The sequence below is a fragment of the Pterocles gutturalis genome, unplaced genomic scaffold (genome assembly GCF_000699245.1).
Source record: "Pterocles gutturalis isolate BGI_N339 unplaced genomic scaffold, ASM69924v1 scaffold42392, whole genome shotgun sequence".
NCBI lineage: Eukaryota > Metazoa > Chordata > Aves > Pterocliformes > Pteroclidae > Pterocles > Pterocles gutturalis.
In genome coordinates, this window is record NW_010114321.1 from 18109 (window position 1) to 31456 (window position 13348).

Sequence of the window (13348 nt, forward strand, 5' to 3'; positions counted from 1 at the left end):
AAATTTTCCTCCTCTCAAACTCTGGCTGCTTTTGTCAGTACCTCCCTGACTACTGTCTGCAACGATACTTGCCAGGAGAGATGAGGTTAGGGGTTTGAGCAGAAGACGGCTGCCTGTAGAGACAAAAAACTCAGTGCTCCACAATAAGGAGTGCAACATGACGGTATATAATCATCCTGGAACATCTTCTTGTCCCATGCTTAACTCGATGCGCAGAGAAATAATCCTGTTAGCAGCGGAATTAAGTTAGCCATCAATAGCCAAAGGGCTACAACCAGGCCAGGCGAGCAGGAGCATAAGTCTAAAACAAAAAACAACAAAAAAAAAACACCATAAAGCTTACACATTTTACATTTAAGGAGAAGATAAAAAAAACAAAGAGAACACAAAAACATATCAAAGAGTAAAAACATACTTGCAGTAATCTGCACTGATTTATTTTATCTTTCAAGGCTACAAATTCAAACCAACCAAATAATACGATTATTCCCTTTATAATTAAATTTCTGCATTCCTTCTCTAATAGCAATTAGGAGAACAAATCAGAAAAAATTATCAGTATTGCAAGAAAAGAGCAGAAAGTTTTCTACGGCATGACTGAGGAGAAGTACATTTCAAACCAGAGACTCTCAAAAGACTTTTATCAAGACTTTTGTTCTGTATGGCTTTAAGTCATATAAAAACCCAAGCCACAAAACACCAAGCTGAAGAGGAAAAACCCAATCCAGGAATCAGGGAGTCTGTCCATATGGTAGGTAATCACACAGCCAGGAAGCTTAAAAAAAACTTTGGACACAAACGTTAACTTGCACAGCTAAAAACCTTTTTATATACATACACACACACACACATATATATATAATGTGAGAAACACAAAGCATGAATTCAAATAGATGCTAGAAGATGTCAATCTCCTAGGTTACAGCTTTCTTATGCTAAAATCTAATCTATAGGAGTAATTCCACCAACCACTGAAACGTTGCCATCTCTGAGACAAAACAAAACCATTTGAAATGCTACACACAAACTCAAGTGCATGACTTGGAAAACTGAGTGTGCACGTAAGCTAAACAAGTTTATTTTTTTCCTTGACTATTGCACTAGAGACAGCACATCCAACAATTAAAGAATTGGCTAAAGGCATAAAAATAAGCCACTAGAGCTAAATCCTGTAAAGACTGCGCTCTTTCATCAACTGGCTTTTTAGAAAGCCATCTGTTCTTGACAAGACATTAACTGGTAGTCACTGAATGAAGCTTTTTCATTCCCTCAAAAAGCAAACTGATACCTATCTTTCATGTTCTGGATTACAGCATTAACACAGTCAACGGGAAGTTATACAAGTGAGAACTCACCTCCCATCAAGGTGATAACTTTGAAGGTTATAATAATGATACAGCCTTCAAAACAGAGATCAGATTTTCTGGTAAATTGCTAGGCTAAAGCTAGATTTCTGGGATGATTACCAGAAGGAGACATGACATGAAGTAGTTACATTTGAGACACATTTTTCCTATCTTAGCCCCTGTTCTGCACAACTGCACAGGAAAAAGCAGGGCACCTTCACCATCCTCCTTTAACTCCTATGCGTAGGATCCTAGAATAGACAGGCCATGCCTCTCCTTTCCTGCTCCCCAACAGTCAGAGCTGACACAAACCTTTAGAGTTTTCATATGTTTAATATCAAGTTTCACTTCAGCAAATAAGGCAACCTACCGATTGGTGCAGCTCTTGTTAAGTTAGAAGCTGGAGGATCCCGCTCTGGGGGACAGGAGTCACAGAAGTCCGAACAGGCTGGACAAATCAGATTCCCAACATGCATCCAGCCATTCATCTGAATGCTCACAGTTAATACCTGACCTGAGCGGCTGCACAAGTATGCAGTGTCCTTGACCCAAACATGCAGACCTTGCGGAGAACAAGAAACCTTAAAAGAAAAGAACAAAAGTCCAGTGTCTCTCATAATTTATCAGAAGTATGTTTTGCGGTTTGAAGGTTCTTTCAATAAGTAAATACTACATTCAGTAAACACCTGGTATTAGAGCACAGATTAACTGCAAGTATTTTTATGCACTCAAAGCAACTATTTGGTTCAAGAATGCTTTAAAGCACTGACTGTACTCTTTTTGTGCAATTATGCAGATCATCAACTGAGAACAAGTAAAATTCAGCTTCTGCTAATGATTACTTGTTGTGCTGCTAAAAGTGACATCTTTTGTGAGATAGTCCTGAAGAGAAGGTAATGAAAAATAAGTGATATGTGCACAGTGCTTTCTACCTTTGAAAAATCAGAGTGACTAATTAATGTTAAGCTTCAACAACAGAAGATTTCCATAGAAGTATTCCTATTTAGCTGTGGAGAAAGTGTCACAGAGGTAAGGCAGATTGAAGTCTCTAGCAAGCCTGGAGGTAACACACAAGCCTTCCCAGTGGCCACATGCTTACCTTGATGGGTGATCTAAACTACAGGTTTACGCTTAGAATATATTTATTTTCAAAGAATGTCACATAACCTAGTGATTTAAGGCAGAGAAGATCATGTACAGTGTCCAGGTACGAAGTTCTAACAGTCATAGCCTACATCTTATGCCCAACTTTTCCCTTCAGCGTTATTTTAAAAAATAAAAATAAAAACCCAACACATACTTACTTGATAACATCCACTACCCCAGTCGGGGTAACTGAGTTTCCTCCTGCACTGTTCCATGACAAAAGCAGATTTCTGAATAAGACACACAGAGTTTGGTCCGTATTTTTCTGCACCATAGTTTTTAGTAGGATCTAAGGTAGAAAGAATACACTGAATTGCAACTTACTAGGGGAACAGAAAGTTCACATCAACTTAATATGCTATAATTAGTCAATGTCTCCACATGTAACTCAAGGTTTACTTCTGGAACCTTTCAGACTGTTAATCATTATCAATGTGGGAATTATACTGTCTTCAATATAAAGTAGAAAGAAACACAAGATTTAAAAAAACGCACTTTTCATCAGAACTATCTGGATATGTTTACCCCCGCAGAGTGCCATCTGTGATTGCTGGCTCGAGGGCAGAGGATGCTTAGTGCTTATTCTGTTGTTTTTCATTTGGTTTTTTTTTTTTGTTTGTTTGTTTTGTTTTTGAGACAACGACACAGACAGGTAATATCCTAGAGCATTTTGGAGCTCCACAATATTGAAAGTTCATGCATTACCCTGGGAGACAAGCTTACGTTCTGGTAATTTGCAAAGCTCCTTGCAAACAAACAAACAAACAAACAAATCTACAGAGGTAGAAGGTGGAATTACTTTTCACAGACAAAATCAACCAACCAACTCCCACCTCACCCTTGTCTTATATTTGGATCATCTAGGGTTAATTTGTGTTCAGCTCTTATGCAATTCTTGTATGAGATGTGTTTGCTTCCTAGGTGTACATGGTAGCTCTGCTGTGCTTCTCACCCCAGCACAGCTTTTACACAGCTAGCAGTATAAAACTAATTTTGCATCCAGTTCGTCTGGACATACAGCAAGTCCATTTCAGATTAACAAATGTCGTCTCTTAAATACCATACTGAAGTCCTGAAAACTGACCTGGTTGGTTTTCAATTATTCTACAGTCTGAGCTGCGTTGAAATTCACCACTTAAATGCCAACTGAATTCTTGACTAAAGGGACAATAGTCTGCAATTTCTACTGAGCCACCATAATAAGGCAAATCTTCTGCTGGTACCCCATTAAGATTGTCAAAATACTGCAAAACAAAAGAGGTAGTGAAAAAGCTTACACAAAGACGAGCATATAACTGTTTCTTAAATAGAACCAATCGCTAAAGCAGTAAGAACATTAGCTATTACTACTCAGGAATGCTATTAACAGTAACTTAAAATACCCATGAACCAGAAGTATTTAAGATTTCTTAAATAACACAGAGAGATTCACATTTATATGTATCACTCCCCACCCTGCCCCCCCTTTGCAATCATAGCATTCTCTGGAATGAAATGGAACAAATTTCTTAGCATGCACTGACACAAGCCAGCGGACTGGGTGAAGAAACACCTCAAACAAAACATTCTAGGGGACTTCTGTTATACAGCAACGTTTCCATCTCATACTGAGTTAGATGGTCAAGCAACATCCTTACTGTTTTATTAAGATCACAAGGCTTTTTTTCATCCTCCAGACTCCTTATAATAAACATATATTTTTTCACAATATCTACTCTTGTCTACTAGTTCAGAAGAAAAAAGTGAAGCAAATACAATCATCCGGCTGCAAAGCACAAGAATGAAAACACTTAGTTATTTGTCAAAGTAAGATCCATTATACCTGATATTCCTGAGGTAACTGCTTTGGAAACTTCTGCAAGTTGCACACTGCTACTGCTCTTTGGTCCTGTCGGCAGGTTAACTGCAAAGGATTACTCCTCAAAGTGTCGCAGTATGGACTGATTAATTCCCTCCTCAAAAAAAAAAAAAAAAAAAAAGGAACAAAAGAATAAAAATTACATTAGAACATTTTAACTGCTTTCCATAATTTAACTAAGCCCAGACTTGGTGAATCACACAAAGAAGCATCAACTTCTCTGGATGCTATTTATTGTTATTTGTCTGGTTCTGACCTTTCTAATTTAAAGAATATCAAGCCAGCAAACAAAGTTACAATGCACTCACCTATTTAGTTTTAATGACATCGCTTTGTAAACTTTAAGGAAAAAAAACCATACAAGCAAAACAGGCCCACTATGCAGCTGTGTCCTAGAAATCTTTGAGTATTGTAACGAACAAACAAGGCAGGCTTTGTTTTGAAGAAGGCTATCATCTCCTTCTGTTGCTTTAAGTACAATCCAGTAATGCAAAATGACACAGGCTGCATTTGCAATTAAAAGGGACAAAACAAGAAAGCAAACCCTTTTAGATTAAGTCCCTCCCCTCCTCTCTAAAGCATAGCCTTCTTTCAGTGTAAAATGCATCCTAAGACGTTTGGCTCTGTATTTATAGGGTAGGATGCTTCTGCTCTTAATACATTTGGTGTGCTCCTTCTTGGGTGCATTCTGAAGGTACTTAGGACACCATTCCTTGTTAATCTGTATCTCCCTCTATTTCCTTCTACCGAGTTGCATTTGAAGTACAAATGTAAACAAGCACCAGGGTTTCCTCTTTATTTTAAAAGACTTTATTCTTACTTTTGTCTCTTTTGGTCAATCCAGAATTTACAGCTCTTCATTACAAAGTCACAGCCTTTATTGCGTCCCCAATCTAATTTCTCTGCCATGCTGTAATTTGCTTTATACCAGCTGTAAAGGTATTTTGAAATGAGAAAACAGTTACTTCAGAAATGAGTGTTCTGATTAATAAAACAGCAGTTCAAAGAATTTCATACTATGCCTTAAGGTCTTTAAATGAAAGGGAAACTGCATCCCTTCCAGCCTATAAAACACACATATTACAATTTCACTATTTTTCAAGTCACAATGAATTAAAAGAAAATTTTATTGCTTATTTGTTCAACAGCAATGCATCATGATCTGCAAAGGAACAATGCATACAGAAAGATGAAATTTTAGACGCTTTATGCTTTCTATCTGCAAGAAGAGCTGAACAAATAATCAATACGTACTGTATGGAACTGAGCAAAAGTCTTATATTAAGAAAAATAAACAGACACTACAAACAGTACTATGCATTGCAGTACACTTTTTTTAAGGCTTGGTTAAGAATGGATGGGTTTTGAAATACATGAAGAAAAATTAACATACTAGCTATACTGTGTTGCAGATGGATAAGCACACTGCATCAATTACAAATAAAATCAAGTACAATGAAAACCAAACACAAATGAACAAACAAACAAAAAAGACCATTCTTATTCTTACCCTGTGTCCTCCATTAAGGCTAAGGTGATCCTGGAAAAGACTCGATTCTGTGTATGGGATCCAGTCATTGCTTCATTCTGAAAGTTACCAGTTCCTATTAGCAAGCCACTGAAAATCATTATTGTAAAACAAATGCTTCCTTTGAAAAAGCATTTTATGTTCAGTCCCTTCTTACTATTGACAATCAAATCCCAACCTCTTTCACAAAAGGGATCAAAAGTGTAACTCCCTTCCCCACTCCACCCTATAAAGCTTCAGAATTCTAGAAGTCAGAAACCTCATTCCAAATTGCAGCTAAACCTTGTGACCAATGTGTACTTGTTTTTCTTTAGGTAAAACAAAACTCTTCCTTCTTCTAGCATATAAACAGCCATCACACCCCCCTCTTCTGTCTCCTTTTGATAAGCTGAAAGCCAAGATCATTTAATTATCTGTGTAAGACTGATTTTTTAATTTTCCTAGAATTTCTAGTAGCCCTTTTCAGGAGCGAGGTGGACAGGACACATGACTAAAGGAACACTGCACTCCAAAGGAAGCTGTATTAGTGGGGCAATGGAATTTTCCGTATCATTTAAAAATAAGCAAGTTCACACCATCGTCAAAGAGCAACTCCAGTCACCTTGGAGTTTCCTAATCATCTTGCAACTGGCAATCGTAACACCCGTGTCTTTTTCCTGCTCGGTCATTTCCAACTGATAAACTTCAGGCTTACAGCAAAAGTCACTCACCTTAATTACACAACTCTGGGATTTCTATTAGTGAACTTAATCTCATTTCTATTACTTCATCAAAACGTAGTTTTCCAGCCTTCTCTCTCCACTAGTGTGCTTAGGAGGAGTTACCACCAGCAGATTTATTAGCACCAAATTTGCTACTACTACAATACTTAATGAGAGTTGGATCAAGACCAAAACCGAACTATAGGGGTTATTTTCCAGATACAAACTTTCTCTGGAGAGGTGTAACGGAGACTAGTAATCATGCCCTTTTTATAAATACTATTCAGTCTTCAGAATTTTCCTTGTTCTAATGGCAGTCTTTCCAGCTGGCTTTAAACTACTGTTCCACACGAAAGGTTACTGAAAAGCAGGAAAAGTTAACTATTTCGGTTTCAAGAAATAAGCATTTTTCAAGATTACTTCCACACGAAGGTCTGTCCTGAAGCATTTCCCTTCTTGTTTACCTCACTGCATACAACAATAACTACAAAATGCAGTTATAAATAAAAATAAGCTTAAATGCTAGCAGGGAAATAAGTGTTGCCTTGATCAGATGAAGTTCTGGAGTAGAGATGGCAAAAGCTAACCCCAGGGCACATGAATAAAGATGAAGTCACAATAATGAATAGACAGAATGATCAAATATTTGATGTATAAGAGGCAGAGGGTGACAAATCTGAATGGCAAACAAAAGTACGAGACATTTAGGTTTCTAGTAATCAGCTTATCTCAAACTCGTACGCTGAGACATAGCAATAAGGCAAAAAGATATATCTAGAAACTGGACATTTAGGTATTTGTAGTTTAATACTGTCTATGATATATTTCAGTGAGGTTTGATACATGTGTATTTTCAAGGCTCTAGTAGGTACCACTATAAACCTAAAAATAAAGGTGGGGTGGAGCAGACATTCTCACATCCCCCTTCAACCCTAATGTCAGCACTAACCTCCAACAATCTCTTCTCCCAGTGATTGAGCTCAGTACCCATGCCACCTTGATTTTCAAGCTCCATTCCCTCCAGAATTGGACAATTGAAATGTTTTCGAGCTTCTTCCTAAAAAGTAAACATTTCAACACAATTCTCAAAATATTGAGACAGATACCCACATGCAGTCCTAATCTTCTAGAATTATCTTTTAAAAGTATTACAGTGGGGTTTTTTTCTACCATCTTGTTTACCTCCAAATGTAAAACACTTCTACTCAGAGGCTGACTAAGTCAGCAAGGACTCCAACACCAAGCCTAACAATCTGTCTACTTATCTCCTGGAAACAAACAATGGAAGTTTACGAGAATAAAACGGCAACAGAAATAGCTGAGAATAGCATGTACACACTAAAGACCATATAAAAAAAACTAACAACAAAAAACCCAAACAATGTAGGAACACTATAACCGTGTTTCTATCAAACATTTCAGAGAAAGAAACACTTCTCTATTGGGAAGCTGTACAGGTCAACTAGTTTTGTATGGGGAAGTGTTTTCTGCAAAATATCTGAAAATCTTAAGAGGCATCACAACAACACTGTAGTCTTACAGTCAGGAACCCAGCCTTTGCCAGTGCAGCACTACTCAGGAGCACCTTTAATGCTCTGAACGGTTTGACCAGCACAGTCAATTTTAAAAACAGGGGCAATAAAACCAAGTTTGCTCTATACACTGTGCTAGATTTAAAACAAACAAAAAGATTATTTGTGGCCAAATATGATTAACACTGTAACTTATTTCCAATACCAATTTATTACGCTGAAGCACTTGTTCTGTTGGGGGTTGCGGTGTAGACTCAGAGGTGCAAGACTCAGAGGAAGCAAGAGAGATTTCCAAGAATACTCGAGGAATTTCTTTTTAAATGTAACCAAACGTTAACTGTATTATTTTGTAATTGATAAAATTAGAAAAATATTAAAACAATGCTTTTAAAGAAAAAGTAGAAAATAGGATGAACTTATAAATGAGAAAAGCAGTGACAATGCCAGCTATTAAGGCAACAGGAGTACTAGGTGTCCAAGTCTGTAGGAATACACCTGAAGAGTAGGATTAAGGAATCTATTTAATACCAATTTTGCTTAACCTTTTATAATTTACTTCCCAGTTCCTTCATGGTCTCTTACTATTTATTTATTTCATACTGTCGCTGTCAACCATTTTCCACTTCACTTTGGATACACCCTCTCAACTAATTATACCATCTTAATTGCATAGTCTTGGGACACACCTTCAGGAAAAGGGTATTCAATGTTAGGTTATTCCTTCTTAAAGAATAACAAATATTTATGACTCGAGAACGCGATGGTAACCTTAGCATACAAAGTGTAAAAGTTTAAGTGAATCCACACTTACAACTACACGAGGTGTTATCAGAAGATAAATAGCATGGCGCAGCATTTTTCCACCACGTACATCCCATAACCTCACTGCTTTATGAATTACTTTATTGCTCCACTGATACAAACCTAGACTGCAAGAAGAATGTTTTGGTTACAAATCTTTCCCACAAATACATGTTACTGTGCAAAGATTTATCTCTGTAAGAAACAGAATAATCTCTCTACTTGCTCATGCTTTCCTGAAGCTTAAATTTATTACCCAACATCTCTCCTTTGTAAGATATGTGTTCATTATATACACAGCTCCGATTTAATAAGCCAAAGATTATTGAAAAGATGGCTGTGGACTCAATATGTATTTTCTACAGTTCCCAAAAGTGTAAGAAATGAAATAAAAATCCTCAGAATTGCTATTAAAAAAAGCAAGGTGAACAAAACCAAAAGCTCTCTACCCTTCCTCCTACAAAAAAAAACCCCAAGAAGAACATTTCTACAATATCAACTAAATTAAGAAAAAAAAAATGCAAACTTTTCATTCAATAACAAGTCAGAAAAATCATGCAGCAGACTACACACATTGTCAGTTCTGTGTAACTATACCCTTTGAATGGTATATGTCTTAAAAATGAACTGCACTGACATTACACAGACTACAGAAAATACAAGTCTCAATTTAATAAGGTGTTCAGCAAGCACTGAAATTTAAGCATGGGTAAATTTTAATGCTTAACTTCAGGCCTCCTGATAAATGAAATCATGTCTTGGTTTGTAATAGATGTGGATAGTATAAGTGCTTAATGCCAATGTAAAGAAAGGCTAAAAAACCACCACACAGCAATGTTTGAACCTAATAAAGGCAAAGCTTTCTAATAATGGAATCAAGCTGGATTTTAACAGGCAAGAACACATCCTAAAAAGGCAATCTGAAAATATCCTTCAATGGGAGTAAAAAGAGTTCCAAAAAAATAAAATACCTTTCATTAAAAGGAGGGAGGCCATCTGCATATCTTGTTGTCAAGGGTTTTCCATCATCATCACGATAAAATGCAAACAGTCCAGCAGAGAAACCCTTCAAGTTAAAAACCAAGCACACAGAAACCTTTGGTAAGACATTCACATACACAGTCAAATGCCATGAAAGAGTTGTCACATGCACCACAGGTACACTGGAAGTACCACACTTCAAGGCAATTAAACAAATTGAAGGAGGCAAAGCAAGAGCTTTCTTCCACCAAGCATCCCTCTCTTGCAACGAGCTGGAGTTATGTGAAGACACAGGAACAAATTTCAGGGAAATGCTTTTTCTAACATCAACCCTTACCAGTGCATGGATGATCTCATGTTTCACTGTAGACAACATGCCAATGAATTCCTGAGCTTGCGTTGAAATCATATTTGGACACAAGTTAGCATATCCTGCTATTGGCCTGGAAGACAGTTTTAAAATTAAATTGTTTTCACTAAAACACCAGCAAATTCAAATCATATTCACTTGAAGAGGCAGAAGATTTAAAAGAAAGTGTCCTTCCAAACAACTTCATCGATAATTTATAAATAGTCTGTTAACAATACAGTGACTAGTTTACTGTTGAAACAGGGAGGGATGGGATCAATCTCTATATTCAGTATTTTGCACAGGTGTTAGTGACAACAGTGTAAGAGATCTGAATTTTAGGTAAGACACTATAGAGGTACAAAGTATCTGTTGCAATGACTACAACTGAACTAGAAACAAAAGCCACAGAAGTAGGGCCCATTTATGTTCTCCTTTAAATATGTGAAAGTATGACATTCACTTCAACAGAAACAAGAGCTTGAGATAAAGTTTAGGCAACACCAGTGGAGGATTAGCTTCAACTTGAATGCCTCAGCTTTGCAAGTTGAGCACTATTTTTGTGGTTTTGTGGTTTTACATAAATACAGTGCTTGTCTATTTCAATAATGACTTCTACTTTGCTATATCATACACCGGCAAACAATTAAACCTCACATCTGAACAATTAAAAAACTTTAAAGTTTAATTTAAAAAAGAGTTTGTAACAGAGGAAATACTTGCCTGTCCATTTCAGCTTCCAGTTGGCAGTAGGCTGCATATGCAATGATATTTTCATGGCCACACCTTTCAGTAGTAAGAGCGCTAACGTAAAGTACAAAGTCAGCATCTCGAACCCCTTCTTGGTCAGGTAAGCCAGTAGGTCCACAGTGCCATTCGTTCTCACTGCACACCCTGCATTGCTTTGAAAATGTTCACATGAAACAATTAAAATACAGTAGCTATGACAGAAATTTTGCATGACGAAAATCAATTAGCTTGAAGTCAAGAATAAATCCCATTGTAAGACCCAAGGAATAACTTTTAAATGACTAGCTCTTTTGATTTATTAGACACCAGGAAAGTGGCAGCTTTTGAAAAAAAGGAGCTGCCAAGCCAGATATCTCAAAATTAGCACAATTTAATTCCTACAAATTAAAAAAAAAAAAAAAGTTTGGCTCATAGAAATAGTATGTATAAGTAGCAATTGCATTTCACATGTAATATGGTACATTTTTAATAATGTAGTTAAAACGTCAAGCTAAGAGGAAGAAAGAAATCTACTGGTCACATACTGTAGTTGAGTCAAAAATTCATGCAAGAAAACAAGTCAGAAGCATTTCCTGCACCATGCTCCTGGTTCAGTGGATAACCTCTTCAAGTAAGGTCTTCAAAAAATCTAAACATTATTAATTCTGTTAAAACTCTGACTCTTTTACCAAGGTGAATAACAAAGTGACTAGTAGCAATTTCACAAGCTTTGATTCTCATCCTCTCTGTACAGTTCATTATAACACAGGCTTACAAGAACAGCAAGCGGTCCAGTTTTACTTGGCTTTTGGTTCAACAGCACAAACTAAAAGAAACTCCCGCTAACTCAAGTTGTTCTATTCTGTCACTCAAACTTAGTGATCTCCTGCACACAGGTCACTTATGCAGAGTTAGCCATATTAACTCTTTTTTTTTCTAATTTCCCCAAACAATAACATTTCAAAGGTTAAGAAGCACTTAGATGGCTTAGCTTACCTGGAGGTGTTTCTCAGGAACTACAACTGGCCCACATCTTGTACGGTCTGCGCAGGCTCCTCGGCAGTACCTGTGAGGGTCAGCTTTCCTCCTTAAATATTGGTTTGTTGCACACTGCCTTCAATCAAACACGAAAGACAGTCAGCACTGTTTTATAATTAAAAAGAAACTGTAGAAGAGTTCTACAGCACCCAACAACACTGTAAGTACAACAGATGTAACTTCCATGGTGAGAAATGTTATTTACCCTGCTCTGGAAGACACAATGCTTCCAGTTGTTAATGGAGTATCCACAGGTTCAAAGAGAGATTAGGAACAGGTTCATAAATAGGGGTATATGTAAAAGAAAACAGGCAGCACATATACCCTTTAAAATCTCTGACGTAACAAATGTAGATGTTCATCATTTGTGTACTCTCCCTAAATGACATCTGCTACCACCACCGGGTCAGATGGGTCACTGGTCTGATTCAGGAGGGCATTTCTTGCACTCTTACTCTATTCTTATTTTAAAGGCTATACAACGTAATGTTAAATATCAAATATAGCAAGTGATTTTCAACAAACTTTCACATACCTGCTTAGTAATATAGTACCCGTGGATTTGCGCACTTGAAATGTCTTCTCCAAATAAGATATAGCTTGTGGAAAAAGTTTGTTCTGAATAGAACAAAAAATAAAAGTCAGCCAGTAGCACTGCAGACATAACTCACATTAAAAGCATTAGCTACCAAGTTACATGAAACTTACTACATGTTGTGGTATAGCAGTGGAAATCCAGCCTCCCTAAGAAGGTAAATTGTTATCAATACATTTAGGAAATATTTTGTTTCAGTATGCCCTTATTTTGTTATCAGAATGACAAAATGAGAATGGAGCCAGTATTAATTAGAATGCGCAGTTTCAAAGAGGCTTTAAAAATATACAAACGTTGCTCAGTGAAGCCTTTGTATCTTAGGATACTACAAACACCTGTCAAGCAACATTCAACAATTGGAAGCATTTGGAATGGAGGCATGATGTGGACCAGACGATATAAAACTGCTGGTAGTCAAAGCCTTTAGTTAAATTGGCCTTAAACTTAACTTCATCCACAGAATAAAATATGTGCAAACAAAAAAGGGAAGCAAATACAACATACCTTTATAAGGTGTCTTTTCTCAGGTAGCAAACTATACTCAAAAAACAAAACAAAGCTTTAGTTAACAGGATTTCCATTCTCAGATATGAAGGAACAAAAAAAGTTGCCACAACATTATACTCACTCCTCAACACTTCTATCATATATAATCTTAATTCGTAGCTGCTGATCCACATTTCTCTTCAAGACGTGATTTTCCTTCAGAGGAACTTGGTAGACAACCTGGCAGGGGGAGGAACA

At 36.9% G+C, this 13348-nt stretch overlaps 1 protein-coding gene across 1 annotated transcript; it reads right to left on the minus strand.

Moving 5' to 3' along the window:
• Window positions 1-200: 200 nt before the first annotated feature.
• LMLN (leishmanolysin-like (metallopeptidase M8 family)) lies at window positions 201-13336 on the minus strand (the record flags this gene model as incomplete). Its single annotated transcript, XM_010074792.1, has 16 exons — window positions 201-301; window positions 1717-1927; window positions 2651-2781; window positions 3577-3736; window positions 4315-4447; window positions 5171-5281; window positions 5861-5937; window positions 7529-7636; window positions 8923-9040; window positions 9884-9978; window positions 10231-10336; window positions 10966-11144; window positions 11968-12085; window positions 12545-12627; window positions 13109-13139; window positions 13233-13336. Coding segments are annotated over 16 exons (1866 nt in total), but the record flags the coding sequence as incomplete, so codon positions are not given.
• Window positions 13337-13348: the final 12 nt, after the last annotated feature.